Source organism: Ictidomys tridecemlineatus, chromosome 4 (assembly GCF_052094955.1).
Source record: "Ictidomys tridecemlineatus isolate mIctTri1 chromosome 4, mIctTri1.hap1, whole genome shotgun sequence".
Classification (NCBI taxonomy): Eukaryota; Metazoa; Chordata; class Mammalia; order Rodentia; family Sciuridae; genus Ictidomys; species Ictidomys tridecemlineatus.
The window spans coordinates 59,982,358-60,002,096 of NC_135480.1; the positions used below are offsets into that span (position 1 = coordinate 59,982,358).

Genomic DNA, 19,739 nt, shown 5'->3' on the forward strand with positions numbered 1-19,739 from the left:
ACAGCCCAGATCTGATATTTCCTGGCTCTGTGGCCTTGGGCAAATGCCTTTCCCTATTCCTCCTCCATAAATTAGGCATAACAATTGGACCCACACATACAGTTGTTGTAAGGATTAGACTTATCTAATATTTACAGAGTTCACACTGTGTGAGAGTAACTATGCTACATAACTTGTAAACATTATCTTATTTGATCCTCAGAGCACCCCTGTGAGGCTTTATTTATTCATAGTTACACACTCACTTAGTCTAGTAGGAACTCATTGACATGGTAGAAGGAAGAAAGGGAGGAAAGAAATAAGGATACTGTTATCCTGCCCATTATCCAGAAGAACACTCAGACTCAAAGAGAATAAACAACTTCCAGAAGCTCACCGAACCAGAACTAGATCCCAGGTCCCCTGCCCTAGTCTCTAATACAGCATGGTGTAACAGACAGTCCTGGGTCAGGGGGTGTGGGGGGCACCAGGGATGTCAGGATGGTGACATCCTGACCGTAGTCCTGCCAGGCACAGCCACTTCCCCCAGCCACAGTCCCTCCAGTGCAGGAATGAGATAGGCAGCCCAGTAGAGTGTGATGCTCGGGTGCCACCTTCTGGCTATTCTGGGATGTGCAGGCTACACCAGGTCAAGCCAAGAGGCCTCAGCCTGCTGAAGAAGGCCACTCTGACAGCTAGGAGAGGCCCGGGGTCTACCATTTCACAGATCCTGAGTGAGACACCGCCCCCCCCCCAGCCCAGATATGGATAGAGAAGGACAGGATGTCCCAGGAGTTTTATTCAGAGATCAAAAACCCCAAACTTGCTTATGAGCTGGGAAGAGCTGAAATTATGCAGCTGGGGCTACTTCTGCATCCAACAGAAACCTGAAGCCTCCTGATTTTCTGGAGTGTCAACCCCAGATGGCCTCCCCACAGCACTTCCCACACAGGAGGCACATCACGCCTCTTCCACACTTCCCACTGCCCACAGCCTCAGGTCTTGGGTCTATCAGCCCAAAGGATCATCTGAATGAATAGTATCTACCTCTTCTTTATGAACGTGGCCCCTGCTCAAGATCACAGACCAAGGTCCTGGAAGGTGGGACCAGCACCTAGACCACTAGACTTTCAGCCCAGTAAGCATCCTCTGTCTCTTAAGAAGGAAACCTCAGCCGGGGTTGGTGAGGAAGCTGAAGCAGGAGAATTCTGAGTTCAAAGCCAGCCTCAGCAAAAGCAAGGCACTAAGCAACTCAGTGAAACCCTATTTCTAAATAAAATAAAAAATAGGAATGGGGATGTGGCTCAGTGATTGAGTGCCCCTGAGTTCAATCCCTGGTACCTACCCGCCCCCCCCCCAAAAAAAAAAAAAGAAAGAAAGAAACAGCAAACTGAGCACAGTGGTACACATTTGGTAATCCCATTTACTCAGAAGACTGAGGCAGGAGGATCACAAGTTCAAGGACAGCCTAGGCACTTAAGGAGACTGTATCTCATAATTTAAAAAAATTAAAAGTGCTGGGAATATAGTTCAGTAATAGAATACCCCTAAGTTAAATCCCCAGTACTCAAAAAGAAAATGAAAAGGAATAGCAAAGCAAGTATACTGTGATTTGGTCATGCATTCATTCAATCTGATCCCTGTCCTTGTGGACTTAATAGAGCTTCCCTTCCATCAGTGTTGACTCTAGCCTGGGCCCATGCCAAATGTCTTACAGAAGAAGCCTGGGGATCAAAGCCAGACTTGATTCCAAATACTACTCTAAATAGTCCTGAGCCTTGGCCAAGGGTAACTTCTCAGTGTTTTCATGCATAACATGGGTTCCATGATCACCACTTTGCAAGGGGTTCTAAGGTTCGAATGAGATGCAGCATGTAACATCCCTAATTGGGGACCTGGCCAGGGCAGGAGCTGGTTAAACAGGCTACTCTTTTCCTGTATCCCCTGGCCAGCCAGGGAAAGGACCAACTTAAGGACTTCCAAAGTGGCTGAAGCCCTCCAACCACAACTGATAACAGACTCCAATGCCAGAACTTCTCAATAGCAGACCCCTGGCTCAGGCAAATCAGAGCAGCCCTTCAGAATCAGGCAGTCAGTGCCTTCTCTGCCTCAAGGCCCTGATATGTCTTCCTGTGGGGATCTATGAATGGACCCACTGGTTGATCTATTACGAAGGAGGAGGTGACTGGTGCAGGGGAATACAGCCAAGCCAAGGGCCAGCCCAGCCCCATTCACCTCTCACTGAAAGACCTGTGTCAGGCTTCTATAACCCAGGCAGCACTGAGCTCCCCAAGCCTGTCTGAAGGCATCTGCCCCACCCTATATGGGACAAGATTTGAGAGTTGTTCCAACAAGAAAGAGAAACTCCTCACTTGTGCAGGGGGTCTACTTACCTGTTGCATGGAAGATTTCCTCAGTCCCTTCCCCAGAGGAGGTGCTAAGGCTGGAGAGGTCAGGGGATCTGCCTGTTTCAAGAGTAGACACAGTAGGACTAGGGATATCAGGATGAGGTTGTAATATGGACACGAGGAGAGGGGCCTGGCCCAAGTTACCTGTTGTGGAGAGAAGAATCTTCTCCAGCATTCCCAGGACTGAGAGTCCCTCCAGCTTGCCAGCAACCAGGATGGACACAGGAGATAGGAGGACTCAGTTTACCTGCTCCAGACTGGATCTATTGCCAAGCTGCTGTGAGACTGCCTGCTCTGAGCCTCAGCTCTCTCATCTGTAAACTAGGGTGGTACTTTTCACTTCCACGAGTTGAGAAAATCCATTCAGCCAAGGAACATGAAAGAGTTTTCTAAACTCTAATCATATAAAGTTCATTGGAAACATTAAAAGTTTGATCTGGGAAGGGATAGGCCATGAAAAGCCAACCAGCATCCTTTTATAGAAGAGCAAACAGACCCAGAGACTGCACCCAAGGCCTCCCCACCAAAACCTGTGCACATCTCAAGCTTCTTGACTCATTTCTCCCTGTTGCCTCCCATTTGATGCAACCTGAGTCCAGTGAACTCACTTCAGGGCAAGTGCTGGGCAGGAGAAAGGCTGCAGCATCAGAGGCTCTGGGTTAGCCCTGGCCAGAAACAGAGTTAACAATGCTTCTGAGACAGATTTCAGGGACTTCAGTGAGATCCCATGGCCCCAAAGCCTCCCATCTATTCAAAGTGCCAGGATATCCCTGCCATTCCTCTGAGCCAGCTAGCACCTCCACCAGGCCTTTGTGCCTGTGAGGGAACTTCAGATCCCAGAAGAGCAGATTTGACACTGGGAATGGGCAGAGTATATGAGGCCCCTGACCTTCTTGGCAGAGTTCTGAGGAAGAGAATTTAGGGTAGAGGATGCCATGGGACCTAGAAGGAGGGAGAGGAAGAGGGGTGACAGAAAAGTGAGCATCCCTTCAGTCCTAGAGTGGAAGTGAGGACTGCAGAGGGGGTTGCAAGCCAGTGTCCCTGCATAATGGGGCACAGTGTAAGTCCCAGACTCGCGACCTCCTTTCCCGCTACAAGGACTCTGGCTAGGGCAAGACTTTTCAGAGAGGGCTTCCTGAAGTGGATGGCACCTGGGTTTTAAAGCAAGTACCAGCCAGGCAAGGCTGAGGTGAGGAAGGACAGGTACAGGCCATTTTGGAGGATAGAACACCTCAGGGAGGGGTGGGAGATGAGAGCCTTAAATGCCAGGTCAGGGAGACTGGACTTCACCTGGTTGGTGGTGGAGAGACTCTGTGGCTTTTAGCAGGGTGACAAGGTCAGATTTGCTTCCATTAATGACCCAGGACAAAGGGTTAGTAGGCAGGATGGAGAGGGACCTGGTAGTGAGATTGGCAGCGCTTGGCTCATGATGAGCGTGAAGGAGGGGCGAGTAGGATGACATCCCAGAACCTGGCCCAGCCATAGGGTGGACTCCCAGAAAGGAGATGGAAAAGGAGCTGAGGGGACCTTGGAGGGGAAAAAGGAACAGGGTCAGTAGCCGTCACATTGCCCTTGAGATGTATGTGCCCACCTCATGGCCTCCCCTCCCATTGACCGGGATGGGATCCTGGCCACCATATCAGGACCTGCCCTCTGTGCTCTGCAGCCACAGCTCACCCACAGCTCAAGAGTTGGACATCGTCCCTGCAAAAAGGCCTCTCCGTCTGAGGGAGGAGGTCCACCCTGCCCTGGAAAGCCCCAGGCCTGAGAGGAGGCACAGCTGGGAGGTCACAGTGTAAGAAAGATCCCTGAGTGAGTGGTGACTCCTGGGCCTGAGTGCTCAGTCAGCAGCCCTTGGCTGTCCTGTCTTCTAAGGTGAGGCTCGAAGTTTGCCTGCCCCAGAAAGCCTTTCTGGCTTGGCCACAACCCATAGGACCTTTCTGGGCTGAACTCCTGGAGTCAAGGACTTTATACCAGACCAGATGGGATTCTCAGAAGCAGCGCCTTTAACATCACAGCCGTCACACCCACCCCTCCCCGCCCCAGGTCAGCCCTCTGCACCCAAGATGCCTGGCCAGGCCACCTCAGTACCTTCACCCTCCCATTCTTTTGCATTCCACACGTGGAGGCTGGGGTAAGTTGAATGGTGGCCCCCAACAAAGCATATCCAAGTCCTCACCCTGGAGCCTCTGAACTTGACCTTATTTAGGAAAATGATCTTGGTCGGTGTAATTAAATTAAGGCCAGATGCGGTGGCACATGCCTATAATCCCAGCAACTCGGAAGGCTGAGGCAGGAGGATCACGAGTTCAAAGCCAGCCTCAGCAACTTAGCGAGGCACTTGACAACTCAGTGAGACCCTGTCTCTAAATAAAATACAAAAAATAAAAAATAAAGGAGGGGGCTTGGTTGAGGCTCATAGTTTCAATCCCCCGTATCAAAAAAGAATAAGGATCTTCAGATGAGATCATCCTAGAGTACCCAGGTGGACCCTAAGTTCAATAACGAATATCTTTATAAAAGACAACAAAGGGAGTCATGTGAAGACAGAGACTGGAGTTACACAGCACAAGGCAAGAAACGCCTGGAGCCCCCAGAGCAGGAAGAGGCAAGGAATGTGCTCTTCCCTCAAGCCTTTGGAGGGAGCACAGCCCAGCAGACTTCTAGCCACCAGAACTGTGGGAGGCAATTTGTCTGTTGTTTTAAGACAAATTTGTGGTGATTTCATATGAAGCTCTAAGAAACTAGAAGCCTCAAGAAATTCTCAGAGATCTAAGTTGACCACAGTATGAGTGACCAAGTTCTTTGTCCAGTGAGAGCGGCCATGTGTATGGATTCTGGCTGTGGAAATGTACAAGGCAGCGTTCCTCTGGTGAGCAAACTCCCAAGGGTTAACAAGGTTGGAACATTCTGCAGTTTCTCCCAGGAACTAGTAAGATGACTAATACCTGCTCAATGCCTAGCTGCTATGGCAATGGCCCTCTTGAGGAGGCTCTATGCTAGAGTCTTATCAGCCTCGACCTTGATCTCATGCACTCAGCTTCTAGGAATAAAGACTCTCTTAGACAACACCAATGTGTCACTGCACTAAAAACCTGCCCACATAACAGTAACTTTATACAATGATCAATATATACTAATGATGTCAATGGCCCAATGTAACCAATTAATATAAAGCTGGCAGCTCAGGTGCGCAGCTTTTACTTTGCCTCTGCACTTTGCTCTGTCTCCTTTTGTTTTTCTTATGGCCATGGTCCTGGAGGCCTGCAGGAAAGAGGAGCTAAGGAGCCACGTTGCAGTCACTAACCGCCAGGCCCAGGTACCACCCCATAGGAGAGTCATATAAGGACAAACTGAAGTGGCCCAAGAAGCCCGGTGAGAGCAATAGAATATTACTTGGCCATAAAGAAGAATGAAATCACGGCATTTGCCAATAAATGGATAGAACTGGAGACTATCATGCTAAACTGAAATAAGCCAATCCCCAAAAAAAAAACAAAGGCCGGATGTTCTCTCTGATATGTTCTCTCTGATATACAGATGCTGACTCACAATAGGTGCAAGGGAAGGAGGAGTGGAGGTTCACCAGATTGGACAGGGAGGACTGGGGGGAAACGGACATAACTTTCCTATATCTATATATGAATACACGACCAGTAAAACTTCACATCATGTACAACCACAAAAATGGGAAGTTATACTCCATGTATGTATGATATGCCAAAATACACTCTGTCATGTATAACTAGAAAGAACAAATAAAAAATTAAAATAAAATAAAGTCAATGTCGGGGGGGGAAAAAAGAAGCAGCAGCAGCCCAGTGAGAAGAGCATGTGCTGGAGCTGTCAGGCCCATGCCCCACTCAGTGTGAGGAAGGCCCTCCTCGGGCAAACCCCTCATCTAGGATGGGGGTTGAGGGGGCAGGTTTTGGAGTGCAACAGACCTCTGTGAGGCCCTCCAACCCTGACCGCCTCCTGGACACCATTCTGCCGCTTCCTCAACGTAGCACGGGTGAAGCCAACCCAAGCCAGATGCCCGGGGCAGGGTCTGCTGGGCTCCAAGCCATACACTCCCTTGGTTCCTGCCCTTTACCAACATTCAAGGCTTTGAGATCAACCTCAGTCCACACTTAGCCATCAGCATCCTGGCTCTTCTGTGGAGCTCAGCCTTGGCCACTACAGGCCCTCCTCCTCCCGGCCTGTGGCTATTTTTTTTTCTTTTATAACTTTTTTTTAAATATTTATTTCTTTAGTTTTTAGGTGGACACAGTATCTTTATTTCACATTTATGTGGTGCTGAGAATCGAACCCAGTGCCTCACGCACGCTAGGCGAGCGCGTTACTACTTGAGCCACATCGCCAGCCCTGGCCTGTGGCTATTTCTATATATTCCAGGCCTGGCTCAAATCCTTCCCTGAGCCCCTGTTTTTCCACTGGGGCCAAACCAGAGACAAGACAAAGAGGTGAGTACATGGAGCCACAGGTCTGTGTCAGACCACCCATTCCAGCTGTGCCACAGATCCACTGAGTAACATTGGACAAGTTGCCTAAAAGCTCTCACCCTAGGTGTCCCTCCCTAGAGTGGAGCAACAGCATCCTCAAAAGGCCTTCTCACAGCCCCATTTCCTTGCTTCCCCTTCTCCCATAAATGTCATAGAAGCAACATGGATTCTTCAAAACCCCCATGTAACAGGTGTTCAGTAAAATTTGCACATCCTCGTGAAAGGGAGCAGGTAGATGTGACTGGTGGGAACATGGAGATTAGGGGTTGATTCTACAGACTGAACCTAAATGCTAATTCTCAACTTGTTTAAAAAAATCTAAAATCATGTTGGCCTTCCTCTGACTTAAGATAATAGCCAGTAACAACATATTACTCATAGGACTGAGGATTGATTGCACAAAACTCCTTTGCTAAGAGGAAGACAGATTTCCCTGACTGGCGGCTGGAAAGCTTAATAGCCTCCAGGGCTGTTAAAAGCAAGTTCCACATAAAACCAGTCTGTACAAGCCAGAAAGCTGTCTGGCTGTCTTTAGGTCCTCAGCATATAATTTAGTCTTATTATAACCCCCATAGGTTTCACTTGGACCACCATGAGTAAGACATGCACAGTAAGGATTCAGAAATCTGATACAACCCAATGGTCCCTAGGAAGGGCCTGGTCTGGATGTCAGAAGACCAGGCTCTGGGCTGGTCCTGTGGCATTTCCAGGAGACCACAGATCAGTCAGACAGCTCTTGTCACTGCCCAGTGAGGAGCCAAAGCCTGGGCTCCCAGAAGGAGGAATAGGGTGCATTCGACTGCACTTGGGAAGCCCCATTGGTTCCTCACTACTCACTACTCCTCACTACTCCTGCCTGACAGTACCGGGGTGAATATCAGCTCTAGGGGTCAGCCAAGGAGGGCAGCAGGGGCTTTGGTGGAGGCTCTTACTAACGAGCCCCAGGCTGGTCATTCCTCTGTCTGTGGGCAACCACACCACTACCTATAGTTCACACCACTGTCCTCTCCTCCCAGCTCTGGGTCTTCTCAAAAGGAAAATGAGACCTTTTCTAAGACTAAATGATATCCCTCTTTTTTTATTTTATTATTTGTTTAGTACTGGGGATTGAGCTCTGGAACACTTTATCACTTTATCACCAGCCCTTTTTATTTTTTTATTTTGAGACAGGTTCTCACTAAGTTACTTAAGGTCTTGCTAAATTGCTGAGGCTGGTCTCAAATTTGTGCTCCTCCTGCCTCAGTTGCTGGGATTACAGGCATGTACAACCGCAGCTGAACATGTCCCTTCCAGTAGTGGAAAAAGAGCAGGAAATATAGTTAAACACCTCCTCACTTCTACTCTCCCACTTTGCTTTTTACTATAATTTTCTTCCATAAGATTTTCCCCAAACCCAGGTGTCTCCCTTGAGCTGTGGTGACAGTGACAGGAAAGTTGGCATTGGAGTTCTTCTCCCTTGCCCACCATTCCTCCTTTACCTCATTAGGCTATTTGTACCCCACCAGCCCTTGCTTTGACTGACTCAAACTTTGACATTCCGATTAGAAATCCCCTCCTCTAAGAAACCTTCCCTGCTCCCACAGACTGAATTAGAGATAGGTGAGCGGTACTCTGGGCTCCCATAACACTTTGGGTCTTCCCCACTAGACTCTAAGCTACCTGGTCACAGAAACCACATTTAGTGCATGCATGAAGTCCCTATGCCAAGCGGAGCTCTCAGTACACAATAACAGTTAAGAGAAAAAAAAAAAAAAGATGTTGAATAGGTAATAAGTGTATAAATAAATGGTGACTTATTTATACATAAATAAGTACTCCCAGTCCTAACAGAGATGCTGTTGCCACTGAATGAGGGTACTCTGGGAGTGGAAGCACTTCCCAGGACCCAGAACTTGAAAGATCTTCAAAAAAATGTTAGGTTTCCATCTCCTCTTTCCTGTGAAAGAAACTATTTCCCAGAATTAACATCCAAGGGAGTGACACTACAGGAAGAGAGATTTTAGCCCTAAGTAAGGATTGCATTATGTAAAGCAATCCACTGCTAGAACCCATAGGCCTTGAGATTTGGCATTGAGCAACCTGTCACTAGAACTGAGCAAGCCCAGGGAATTCATATGAGTTAGGGGCTGAACAAGATGACCTTTACAGTCCTCTATAGTATGTGGCTGTGAATTCACGATTCTCAAAGTTTTTCCCAGAAAGGGATGAGAAGAGGCACCCACCCCCGCTATGCTAGGCATCTGGGGATCAATGCTTCCACAACTCCCATGTACTGGGAGGCTTCATAGTTCCCATTTTCCGTTAAACTTTTTGTTTGAACTAACAAATATTCCTTCTCTGGTGGCCTGTGTTTCTTTTCCTTTTTTTTCAAGTTCAACAAACTTTGTTATGTTCTTTTTTTTAACTTATTTATTTTTTATTTTTTTTAGATGTTGATGGACTTTTATTTTATTCATTTATTTCCATGAGGTCATAAGAATTAAAACCAGTGCCTTACACATACTAGGCAAGTGCTCTACCACTGAGCCACAACTCCAGCCCCCCATTTTTTTTTATTTTTTAAAGCTTATTTATTTATTTATTCATTCTAATTAGGTATATATGACAGCAGAATGCATTTTGATTCATAATTGCAGCACAACTTTTCATTTCTCTCATTCCACCAAAGTTCTTGCCCCAATGCCCCCTCCTTTCTCCTCCCTCCCCTTTGCCCAATCACAGCTCTTCCACTTTTCCCATGCCCCTCCCCATTATGGATCAGCATCCACTTATCAGAGAGAACATTCAGCCTTTGGTTTTTTGGGATTGGCTAACTTCACTTAGCATGATATTCTCCATCTCCATTCATTTACCTGCAAATGTCATAATTTTATTCTCTTTTAATGCTGAGTAATATTCCATTGTGTATATGTACCACAGTTTCTTTATCCATTCATCTGTTGAAAGGCATCTAGGTTGGTTCCACAGTTTAGCTATTGTGAATTGAGCTATTATAAACATTGATGTGGCTACATTACTATAGTATGCTGATTTTAAACCCTTTGGGTATATACCGAGGAGTGGGATAGTTCCGTCAAATGGTGGTTCCATTCCAAGTTTTCTAAGGAATCTCCATACTGCTTTCCTGATTGACTGCACCAATTTGCAGTCCCACCAGCAATGTATGAGTGTGCCTTTTCCCTAAAATCCTCACCAACACTTATTGTTGTCTGCATTCTTCATAATCACCATTCTGACTGGCGTGAGATAAAATCTTAGAGTAGTTTTGATTTGCATTTCTCTAATTACTTGAGAAGTTGAATATTTTTTTATATATTTGTTGATCAATTGTATATATTCTTCTGAGAAGTGTCTGTTCAGCTCCTTAGCCCATTTACTGATTGGGTTGTTTGTGAGAGTTTTGGGTATTTTTTGAGTTTTTTGTATATCCTGAAGATTAGCACTCAATCTGATGTGTGTGTGTGGCAAAAATTTGCTCCCAAATTACAGGCTCTCTCTTCACCTCATTCATTGTTTCTTTTGCTGAGAAGAAGCTTTATAGTTTAAATTCATCCCATATATTGATTCTTGATTTTACTTCTTGCACTTTAGGAGTCTTCTTGAAGAAGTTGTTTCCTAAGCCAACATGATGGAAAGTTGGGCCTACATTTTCTTTTAGTAGGCACAGGGTCTCTGATATAATGCCAAGGCCCTTGATCCACTTTAAGTTGAGTTTTGTTCAGGGTGAGAGATATGGGTTCAATTTCATTCTACTACATATGGATTTCCAGTTTTCCCAGCACCATTTGTTGATGAGGCTATCTTTTCTCCAATGTATGTTTATGGCGCTTTTGTCTAGTACGAGGTAACTGTATTTGTGTGAATTTGTCTCTGTGTCTTCTATTCTATTTCATTGGTCTTCATGACTGTTTTTGTGACAATACTATGCCATTTTTGTTACTATAGCTCTGCAGTATAATTTAAGATCTAGTATTGTGATGCCTCCTGTTCCACTTTTCTTGTTAAGTATTGTCTTGGCTATTCTGGGCCTATTATTTTTATAAATGAATATCAAGACTGCTTTTTCTATTTCTATGAAGAATTTAATTGGAATTTTAATAGGAATTTTATTAAATCTGTATAGCACTTTTGGAAGTATGGCTATTTTGACAATATTAATTTTGCCTATCCAACTACATGGGAGATTGTTCCATCTTCTCAGGTCTTCTTCAGTTTCTTTCTTTAGTGTTCTGTAGTTTTCATTGTAGAGGTATTTTATCTCTTTTGTTAGACTGATCCCCAAGGTTTTTTGTTGTGTGTGTGTGTGTTTGGGGTTTTTTGTTGTTTTGGTTTTTTTGTTGTTGTCTTTGTCGTCATTGTTCTTTGTTTTTTGTGTTTTTGAGGCTATTGTGAGTGGGGTAGTTTTTCTAATTTCTCCTTCAGCTGATTCATCATTGGTGTATAGGAACATAATTGATTTATGGGTGTTAATTTTATATCATGTCTTTTAGCTTATCCTTTTCATGAAAGGTTTTTATTTCCCCACTGATTTTGAAAGATAGCCGTGCTGAAAATAACAATCTCAGCTGCCAATTGCTTTTTTTTTTTTTTAGCTCTTGGGATATCTCATTCCAGGTCCTCCTTGATTTTAGGGTTGAGGTGAGAAATCAGAAGTGAGCCTTATTGGTTTGCCTCTAATGTGACCTGATGTTTTTCTCTTACAGCTTTTAATATTCTTTCCAAATTTTCTATGTTAGGTATTTTGAATATGATGTGTCTCAGAAAGGTTCTATTTGCTCTTGACCATTTGGGCTCCTATATGCATTCTGTATGTGGATGTCCCTCATTTCTAATATGGAGAATTTTTTCTTGTTACTATCTTTTTGAAGATGTTCTTACTGCCTTTATCCTGTATCTCCATGTTCTCTTTTATTCCAATGACTCTCAGGTTTGTTCTCTTGATGCTCTCCCAGAGTTATTGTATATTCTGATCATGTTTTTTTTTCTTTATTGCATTCTGAGTATTCAAGTTTATATAACCTGTCTTCAATAACTAAAGTTCTATCTATTTGCTGCGCAATCTAATCTGTTGGTGATGTTGTCCAGTGAATTTTTTACTTTGATTCATTTAAGTTGATTCATTTCTAGGGGTTCTAATTGGTTTATTTTCATTATCTCTATTTATTTATTGAAATGGTATTTCATATCCTATTTGCTCTTTTAATTTGTCCCTTCAATTATCTGTTAGTTTACTGAATATTTTAATAATCAGTGTTTCATAGTCTTTCTCTGGATTTTCCTCCACTTCCATATCTGTGGGACCCTTATTAGGGGAATATGAATCAAAATTCATATTCCCAAAGGGGGAGATTTATTTGCCTATTTCTTCATGTATTCAGAGATCTTGGACTATGCATTCATGAAGATGGATTCCCCTTCCTCCTTTAAATGTGTGTCCTTTGTGTGTAGTTATCTTTTTTGTTTTGAGACTTCCCTCTATCTTTGATGTATGAGTAGATGTCCAGGAGTGGGATTTGAGACGCCCCTCTGATTGTTCCTTCTTGGGACCTGGGCTTAGTCCCTGCCCAGCTCAAGAACTGCACTAGGATGACTGTTTATTTAGTGAAGATCCTTTGGATTCTCTAGGTCTCCCTCTGTACTCATCCCTTGCCTCCCCTCCTAGCCAAAAGCTTCATATTCAATATGCAGGGTCCTATAAGAAGTCTTGTGTATGAAACAATCAGATTCACCGGGAAATTTTAAATACATCAATGTGAACTTCACTACCTCAATTGCCAAATGCAAAAGCTGTATGTTTTAAATCACAATAATATGGCATGGTAGGTATTAGTGTTATGATAGGAACACGAATGGGAAGCACTTCTGGAGAACCAGACACCAAGCACAGTGATACCCACTGCCCTGATGGAGAGCGTGGGTTTTATCATGGAGAAATTTAATCCAGAGGGAAGTTAAACAAGCAGAACACTAAGGTTCATTTAATAATTTATAATAAATAGTCTCTCTCTCTCTCTCTCTCTCTCTCTCTCTCTCTCTCTCTCTCTCTCATACACACACACAAACACACACACACACACACACACAGAGAGAGAGAGAGAGAGAGAGAGAGAGAGAGAGAGAGAGAGAGAGAGAGAAACAAGTTACCAACATAAAAAATTGATGGTCAACACAAAGAACCAAAAAACTTCTATTTTTCATCTATCAATTTAGCAAATGCTAAGAAAAATAAAGTCCAATAAATGTGCTCTCACCTACTGTGAGACAGAGAAAAGACATCATCTAGAAGACAGTCACAATAATCATATAGTCAAACTAGAAATATTACCAAGAACAGGTGTTATTAGTGGTGGAGGGAATAGAGATGAGAAACATATTGCCAAAAAAAAAAAAATGCTGGGTAGCACTTGGCAAGAAACCACATATGAAGAATAAGACCTTGGATGCCTTTCCCCAACCCTAACTGTTGGTTGTTGGTCTTTTCTCAGTCTCCACCCAGCCCTTGAAGATATGGGGAAGAGATAGCATTTCCAACATAGGGAACACAGAGGAATGACAACATTTTTAAACAATGGCATGACTTCAAAGCAGAGCTTGATTCACTTGAGTTTCCTATGGATCATTCAGGTGGAAATTTCCAGTAAGCAGTTAAACTGGTCTGAGGTAAAAGGAAGAGACTTGGATATAAAGAAATGGGGTCATTAGGGTTCAAAGGTCATTGACCCTCATGGATGAGGAAAGGGTCAAAGGAGGGGGATGTAGACAACTACTTTCTGTAGGGATCTTAACTTCCCCAAAAACAAGCACCCTCATGTTTCCCAACTGTTCCTCCAGCCCCCAGGGCTCTGTGGGCCAAACTCTCATTCTACTGCCCCTGGGGCCCTGCTAATTGCCTAAGTCAGAGCATAGGAGAAATGACAGGAAATTCTTGATGTTACCTCAGGGAGGAACGGAAAGAATTTAACTCACTCAGAGAACCCGGGTCTGACTTGACCTGTCCTTACTTGTGCCTGTGTAAGTCGCGGTAAGTAGGAGAGTTCGTGTTTGGCCAGGCAGGAAGCTTGGGAAAGGCTTTCATCTGGGAGGCAATATGGTCAAAGTTAAGCCCAAGGAGTAGGGGCAAAGGCCATCCCTTCACCCCTATTCCTCTGGCTAAGTACTTCACCTCCTCAAGTCCAGGGGAAAGAAGGGAATGACCTATGTATCCTTATTCCCAGCTTCTACCTCAGGATTTGAAGGCCTCTGAAGTTGGAAATGTCTCCTAAACTATCTTCTGAGTCTAATCCAAAGTCATGTTTGACAGATGAGTTCCACTTATTCCTTTTCCTTTTCTGTGCAGATAAGCAAATCCTAGTCTTCTACAGATGCCCATCAGCAGCTCAAAAATGACTCTCAATCAACCTGTACTCCTCTGCTCATGCCCCCTTCTGCACATTGACACAAACTCATTCACCCAGTCAACTCTGTGCCTGAGGACTTGGGGTTCTATCAGAATAGGGACACTATTAGTACAGAGCAACTCTGCTAGTGCCCTGAAGGATCTCACTTTGAGTGAGGAATAGATCTAAGACTGGACCTTCCCTTTTCTAGTCAGATGGAAACTGAGATTGTGAAAAATCTACTTCTACAAACTCACGAGTACAATGAAGAAAAATCTTCACATGCATCCCTAAGTCCACTGACAAAGGTAACAAGCACCCCTCTCTCTCCAATTTCCCTTCCTAGGTCCAGGGTTTGAGGCTGACCCTGGGCTCACTTCCTTCCCCTTCCAAATGGACCCAGGGAGAGGCACTGATTCTGTTCATTCACTTCACAGTTTTCAGCAATTTAATCTTCTCTGTCACCCTACAAGGCCAATATTGCCATTCCCATTTTACACTTGAGGGTTGCATAAGTCCTTTGCCCAGATTTGCACAAGCAAGGGCAGGAACAGGAATCACAATGAAGTGGTTTCACCTCCCCATGTCAGTGTCAGCTCTGCCTTGAGCTGCCTTCTGTGAGATGAAACAGAAAGCATTCAGCAGCCTATCTTGTCAAAACCTTTAAGCCAACCCAAATGCTTGTCCCGTAAATCTCTCTCTAAAGGACTGGGTTTTATAGATAAAATAGGCTCTGTGTGGCTCCAAGAAGCACAACCAGGAACAGTGCAATAAATATTCAAAGAGTATGATGGTGGCTCAACAGAGTACTTCCTGAGAGTAGGCCCTGTTCACGCTCGGATGTGATAAGATGGGCTGTTTTAGGAACGGATGGGTCCCCCCAAACAGTATGGACTGCCAAAAAACCGCTTTACCTTCCCAACATTAGAGGGAAGGAAAAAGTGCAGGGTGTCCCCACCCTCACATTGCAGGGATTCACAATCCTGCTGAAGGGCTGTATTCTATCCTCCTGAGAAGCAGTCCTCCACTGATGTCCAAAAATTTTGGACTCTGTAGGTCTCTGATGCCTTGGTTCTTGGATCCAGTGGAGGACAAAGAAGAAGAGGGATAATCAATTTTCCCTCTTCCAGTCCCTAAAAACTCTCTATCTCTAAGTAGCTTGAAATATGAGCAGTCCCTGCCCTCCTTGACATTCCCCCAGACTTTTCTGTGATAATATCAGGTCTCAATCAGGTCCACTTATCATAGTCTAAGTCCCAGAATCTCCTCTCCATACCCTTTTCTTCTTTCACACTTTGGGATCAGCCTAGGATGGATCCCAGGATTAAGAGGTCCACATTCCTGAAGGTATAGCTGTTGAACAACCAGAGCTCAGGAGAATAGAATTTTCAGGTGATTGCTCCAAAAAGAAGCAGGGGGAGGAGAGAAAGGATCAAGGAAACGGGGTTCTGTATGGCTTGGTCAGATGGTACAGTAATAAAAGATGACAGAGAAAAACTGATAATTTCATATTTTTATTCTTTTATATTACATGAAATATTCTAAAACCATGGAAAGTAGAAAAAAACATAGTTGAAAAGAAAGTAAAACTACAGATGGGGAAGAGACCATAGAAGAATATCTGACTAAGTTCCAGATATAGAAAGAACTAGCAAATAGTTTTATAGTTTCCTCAAAATATTCTTTGATGAATTGTAAAAGAGTAGCAATTGACAAGAATATCAATTCACCAAAATGAAAGAAAGATGGATAATGGCAACTCAAAGTCAATCCCTGCAAAATCTTAGATCCTACAATAGATCATCAAATAGTGTGTAATGTCAATTTGAAAGAAATTGTCACTTCATTGTGCTCTGTACAATGTGATCTCACTCAAGACAGAGACAATCAGCTATTCATAGTGTATCCCAAGCCCCTAGCATAGGAACTAGCACAAAATAGGCCCTCAATATGGGTTCACTAGGGAAAAATATGAAGGATTTTTATAGAAAAAGAAAAGAAAAACTGGACTAGGGCTGGGGCTCAGCGGTAGTGCACTTTCCTGGCTTGTGTGAGGCACTGCATATAAATAAATCAAATAAAGGTGCATCAACAACAACAAAAAAAATATTTAAAAGAAAGAAAAGAAAAACTACAAAGTAGGGGCTATGGAAGGTGGTTATTTCTTGAAGCACCTCACTAAATATTAACAAACAACTCTTTATCTATAGAAACACTGTGTTCATGGAGGACAAAGTACCCAGGGCAGTCTGGTGAGGCTGGGGCAGGGAGAGGTGGGTTCTGACACCAGGACGACTCCTCCCCTCTCCAGGAGCCATCCTGCTCCCTCAGGGAAGATGTCCGGGTGGAGCAATGGCAGCTCCAATGGGTCCTACACCAGCTTCTTCCTGGTGGGCTTCCCAGGACTGCAGGACTCCCGTACCCTTCTGGTACTGCCCTTCCTTGGCCTGTACCTGGTGATCCTCTCTGCCAATGCACTGGTGATCCACACAGTAGTGTCTCAGCGGAGCCTACACCAGCCCATGTACCTGCTCATTGCCCTGCTCCTGGCTGTCAACATCTGTGCTGCCACCACCGTGGTGCCCCCCATGCTCTTCAGCTTCTCCACACACTTCAACCACATCTCCCTGGCTCGCTGTCTAATCCAGATGTTCTGCATCTACTTCCTCATTGTCTTTGACTGCAACATCCTCCTGGTCATGGCCCTAGACCGCTATGTTGCCATCTGCCACCCTCTCCGCTACCCAGAGATAGTGACAAGCCAGTTGCTAGCTGGCCTGGTGGGGGTGGCAGCGGCCAGGAGCACGTGCCTTGTTGCTCCAGTGGTGGGACTGGCCTCTCGGGTCCGCTTCTGCCGCTCAGATGTGATCCACCACTTTGCCTGTGAGCACATGGCCCTGATGAAGCTCTCCTGTGGGGATGTTTCACTGAACAAGACTGTGGGACTCACCATCCGCATCTTCAACAGGGTCCTGGACATGCTTCTACTAGGAGCCTCCTACACCCGCATCATCCATGCTGCCTTTAGGATTTCATCAGGTGGAGCACGTGCCAAGGCCCTGAACACCTGTGGTTCCCACCTGCTGGTCATCTTCACCATCTACTCCTCCACCATGTCCTCATCCATTGTCTACCGTGTGGCCCGTACTGCCTCTGAGGATGTGCACAACCTGCTCAGTGCCTTCTATCTATTGCTGCCCTGTCTGGTGAACCCCATCATCTATGGGGCCAGAACCAAGGAAATCAGAGAGCATCTAGCAACTCTGTTCCAAAGGACACAGCAACAAGTCCCCACTGAGAAGCTCCAGTCCCCACCCTCACATAGAGAGCTTCCTGACTGATTCTCTGGGACTTGTGGGTCCTAAAATCTCTCTCACTGTCCAATGAGGGGATGGCATGTATGTGAATTAGTCATACCTGTTATATTTTGGCTTGGCTGTCTGCATTGATCTTTTTTTTAAATAACTTTTTAGTTGTAGATGGATGCAATGCCTTTATTTTATGTATTTATTTTTATGTGGTTCTGAGAATCAAATCCAGCGCCTCACACAAGCCAGGCAAGTGCTCTACCAATGAACTACAGCCCCAGCCCCATACATTAATCTTTGAGAGTCTTAGAGCCATTTTCTAAAAAATTGCCACTCTGAGTTATGCAGTAACTGAAAAACCAGCCTCTATCTCAGAGCAAAGCCTGTCCAAGGAAGGGACATGACCTTTGTCCTTGGAAAGACCCACAGAGCCTCCTAGGCATATTCCCACCCTGCTAAGTTGTTTATCTACAAATAACAGGAGAGATCTGCTGGGCCAGGTGTCCCTGACTCAGTCAGGCTAGAAGGGGATCCATAGCAACCCCCTAGCAGCCACCAATCAGCATGAGACAGGGAAATACATGGGATGCCGGAAGACCCTCCCAGTAGTTTATGGTGTTGGGAAACCATGTAGTTTGGCATGAACACCCCTCTTGGTTTAAACCAATCAGTTCAAATGAATACCCCTTTTGTACTGACCAATCACCCTTACCCAACTTGTTCCCGCCAGTGAATGTGCTAATCATGTTTTAGAGTGGTTATTTGATTTTCCCGCGGTGTGTGATGATTTGCTAAGAGATGCTATGATGAATGTGAAGTCCCTGCCTTCCCCAAAGAATGTATAAAACTGCTGCAAACCCTGGGCTCGGGGCCTCTCAGCGTCACCAGTTGCTGTGTGTTCTCGCGGAGGACCTAGCTAGCTCGCAATAAACACCTCTTTGCTGTTTACATCGATCTTGGTCTCTGGTGGTCTTTTGGGGGTCCCAAATTCGAGCATAACATAACGAGCTGCAAAACAAGCTTCCATCTCTGACTTCTGTTTTCTCCCTTTCCCTCTGCATGTTTCATTTGTTCATTCAGCACACGTTTATTAAGCTGACTCTATGATTGTAAAGAAAAAGTCAGTTTCCCCCTAGAGGAAGGTCCCAATCTATCAAGCTGTAGAGATGCAATATTAATAATAGTTTTGTGTTCAAAATTCTGTGGAAATGTGGAGGAGGAGATACTCATCCAAACTAGGAACACCTCACAGAGAAGGTGAGTTTGAGTTGTATTTGAAGAATAATAAGGTGTTCTCTGGGTGAAAAGGAGATGGAGAAAAGAAAACTCATTCTAGGCAAAGGAAGAACTTAGGGAAAGGCGTAGAGGAATCACTAAAGACAGCAGACCTGGACACTCTCTAGTAGTGTCCCTAGCTTGGCAGGTATATAGGGCCACAGAGGAAAATGAGTCTTTGATGGGTAGTCAGAGGCCCCATGATGAAAGACTTATCTGTCATTATAAGGGAGTTCGAGATTTTACTCAAGGCAGTAGGTAATCATTTAAGAATTCAAAGTAGGAATGTAGCAAGATGGGATTTGTGTTCACAGTGATCACCCTGCTGTGATTAGTAAAATGCCAATTGGAGGGAGACAGGCCCCAGGGCGAAGAGCATTTAAGAGGCTGTTCCAGTCCTCCAGAAGAGAAAACAGTGGCCTGAACCTAACTAGTGATGGCAGAGATGGAGAAGGGTAGCCAATGTAAGAGAAACCAGAATCCTGGATTTGTATGTAGGAGACAGAGGCAGAAAGAAAATAAGGAGATTATCTGTACCAAAGCAAGGGGAGGAGAGAGTGTGAAGAAGGCTGCAGTAATGGGCAATGTTGAATCCTCTGATGGGTCAAGGAGAGCAAAGAACTTGCCTCATAATATGTGGATTGCTGAAAACTGCTTTAGCCAGAGTGTTTTCTTTCTTCAGGCTCTAGAGATACAATGCTGAGCTTTATATGATCTTTGCCTTTATGGAACTTAAAATTTAGAGGATACACAGGCATTAGTCAACCAACTTCAGTGCAGGGGAAAAGTGGGCACTGAAATAAAACCCACCATGATTCTGAGGAGATTGGGATGGAAAGAAGTTTATGGGGAGTGATGGCAGTAGATGGAGGGGAAAGCAGGGAAGAACAA

The 19,739-nt window shown here is 44.8% G+C and overlaps 1 protein-coding gene across 1 annotated transcript; it reads left to right on the top strand.

The window, feature by feature from the left end:
* Positions 1 to 16,601: 16,601 nt before the first annotated feature.
* On the top strand, positions 16,602 to 17,606 carry LOC101959802 (olfactory receptor 52K1). Its single transcript, XM_005323127.2, has one exon. It carries the CDS (start codon positions 16,602 to 16,604, stop codon positions 17,604 to 17,606), a length of 1,005 nt encoding a protein of 334 aa, XP_005323184.2.
* The last annotated feature ends 2,133 nt before the right edge of the window (positions 17,607 to 19,739 follow it).

What these genes read in the sequence shown, in the direction of transcription:
- LOC101959802 (XM_005323127.2), top strand. Translation starts at nt 16,602, where the DNA reads ATGTCCGGGTGGAGCAATGGCAGCTCCAATGGGTCCTACACCAGCTTC.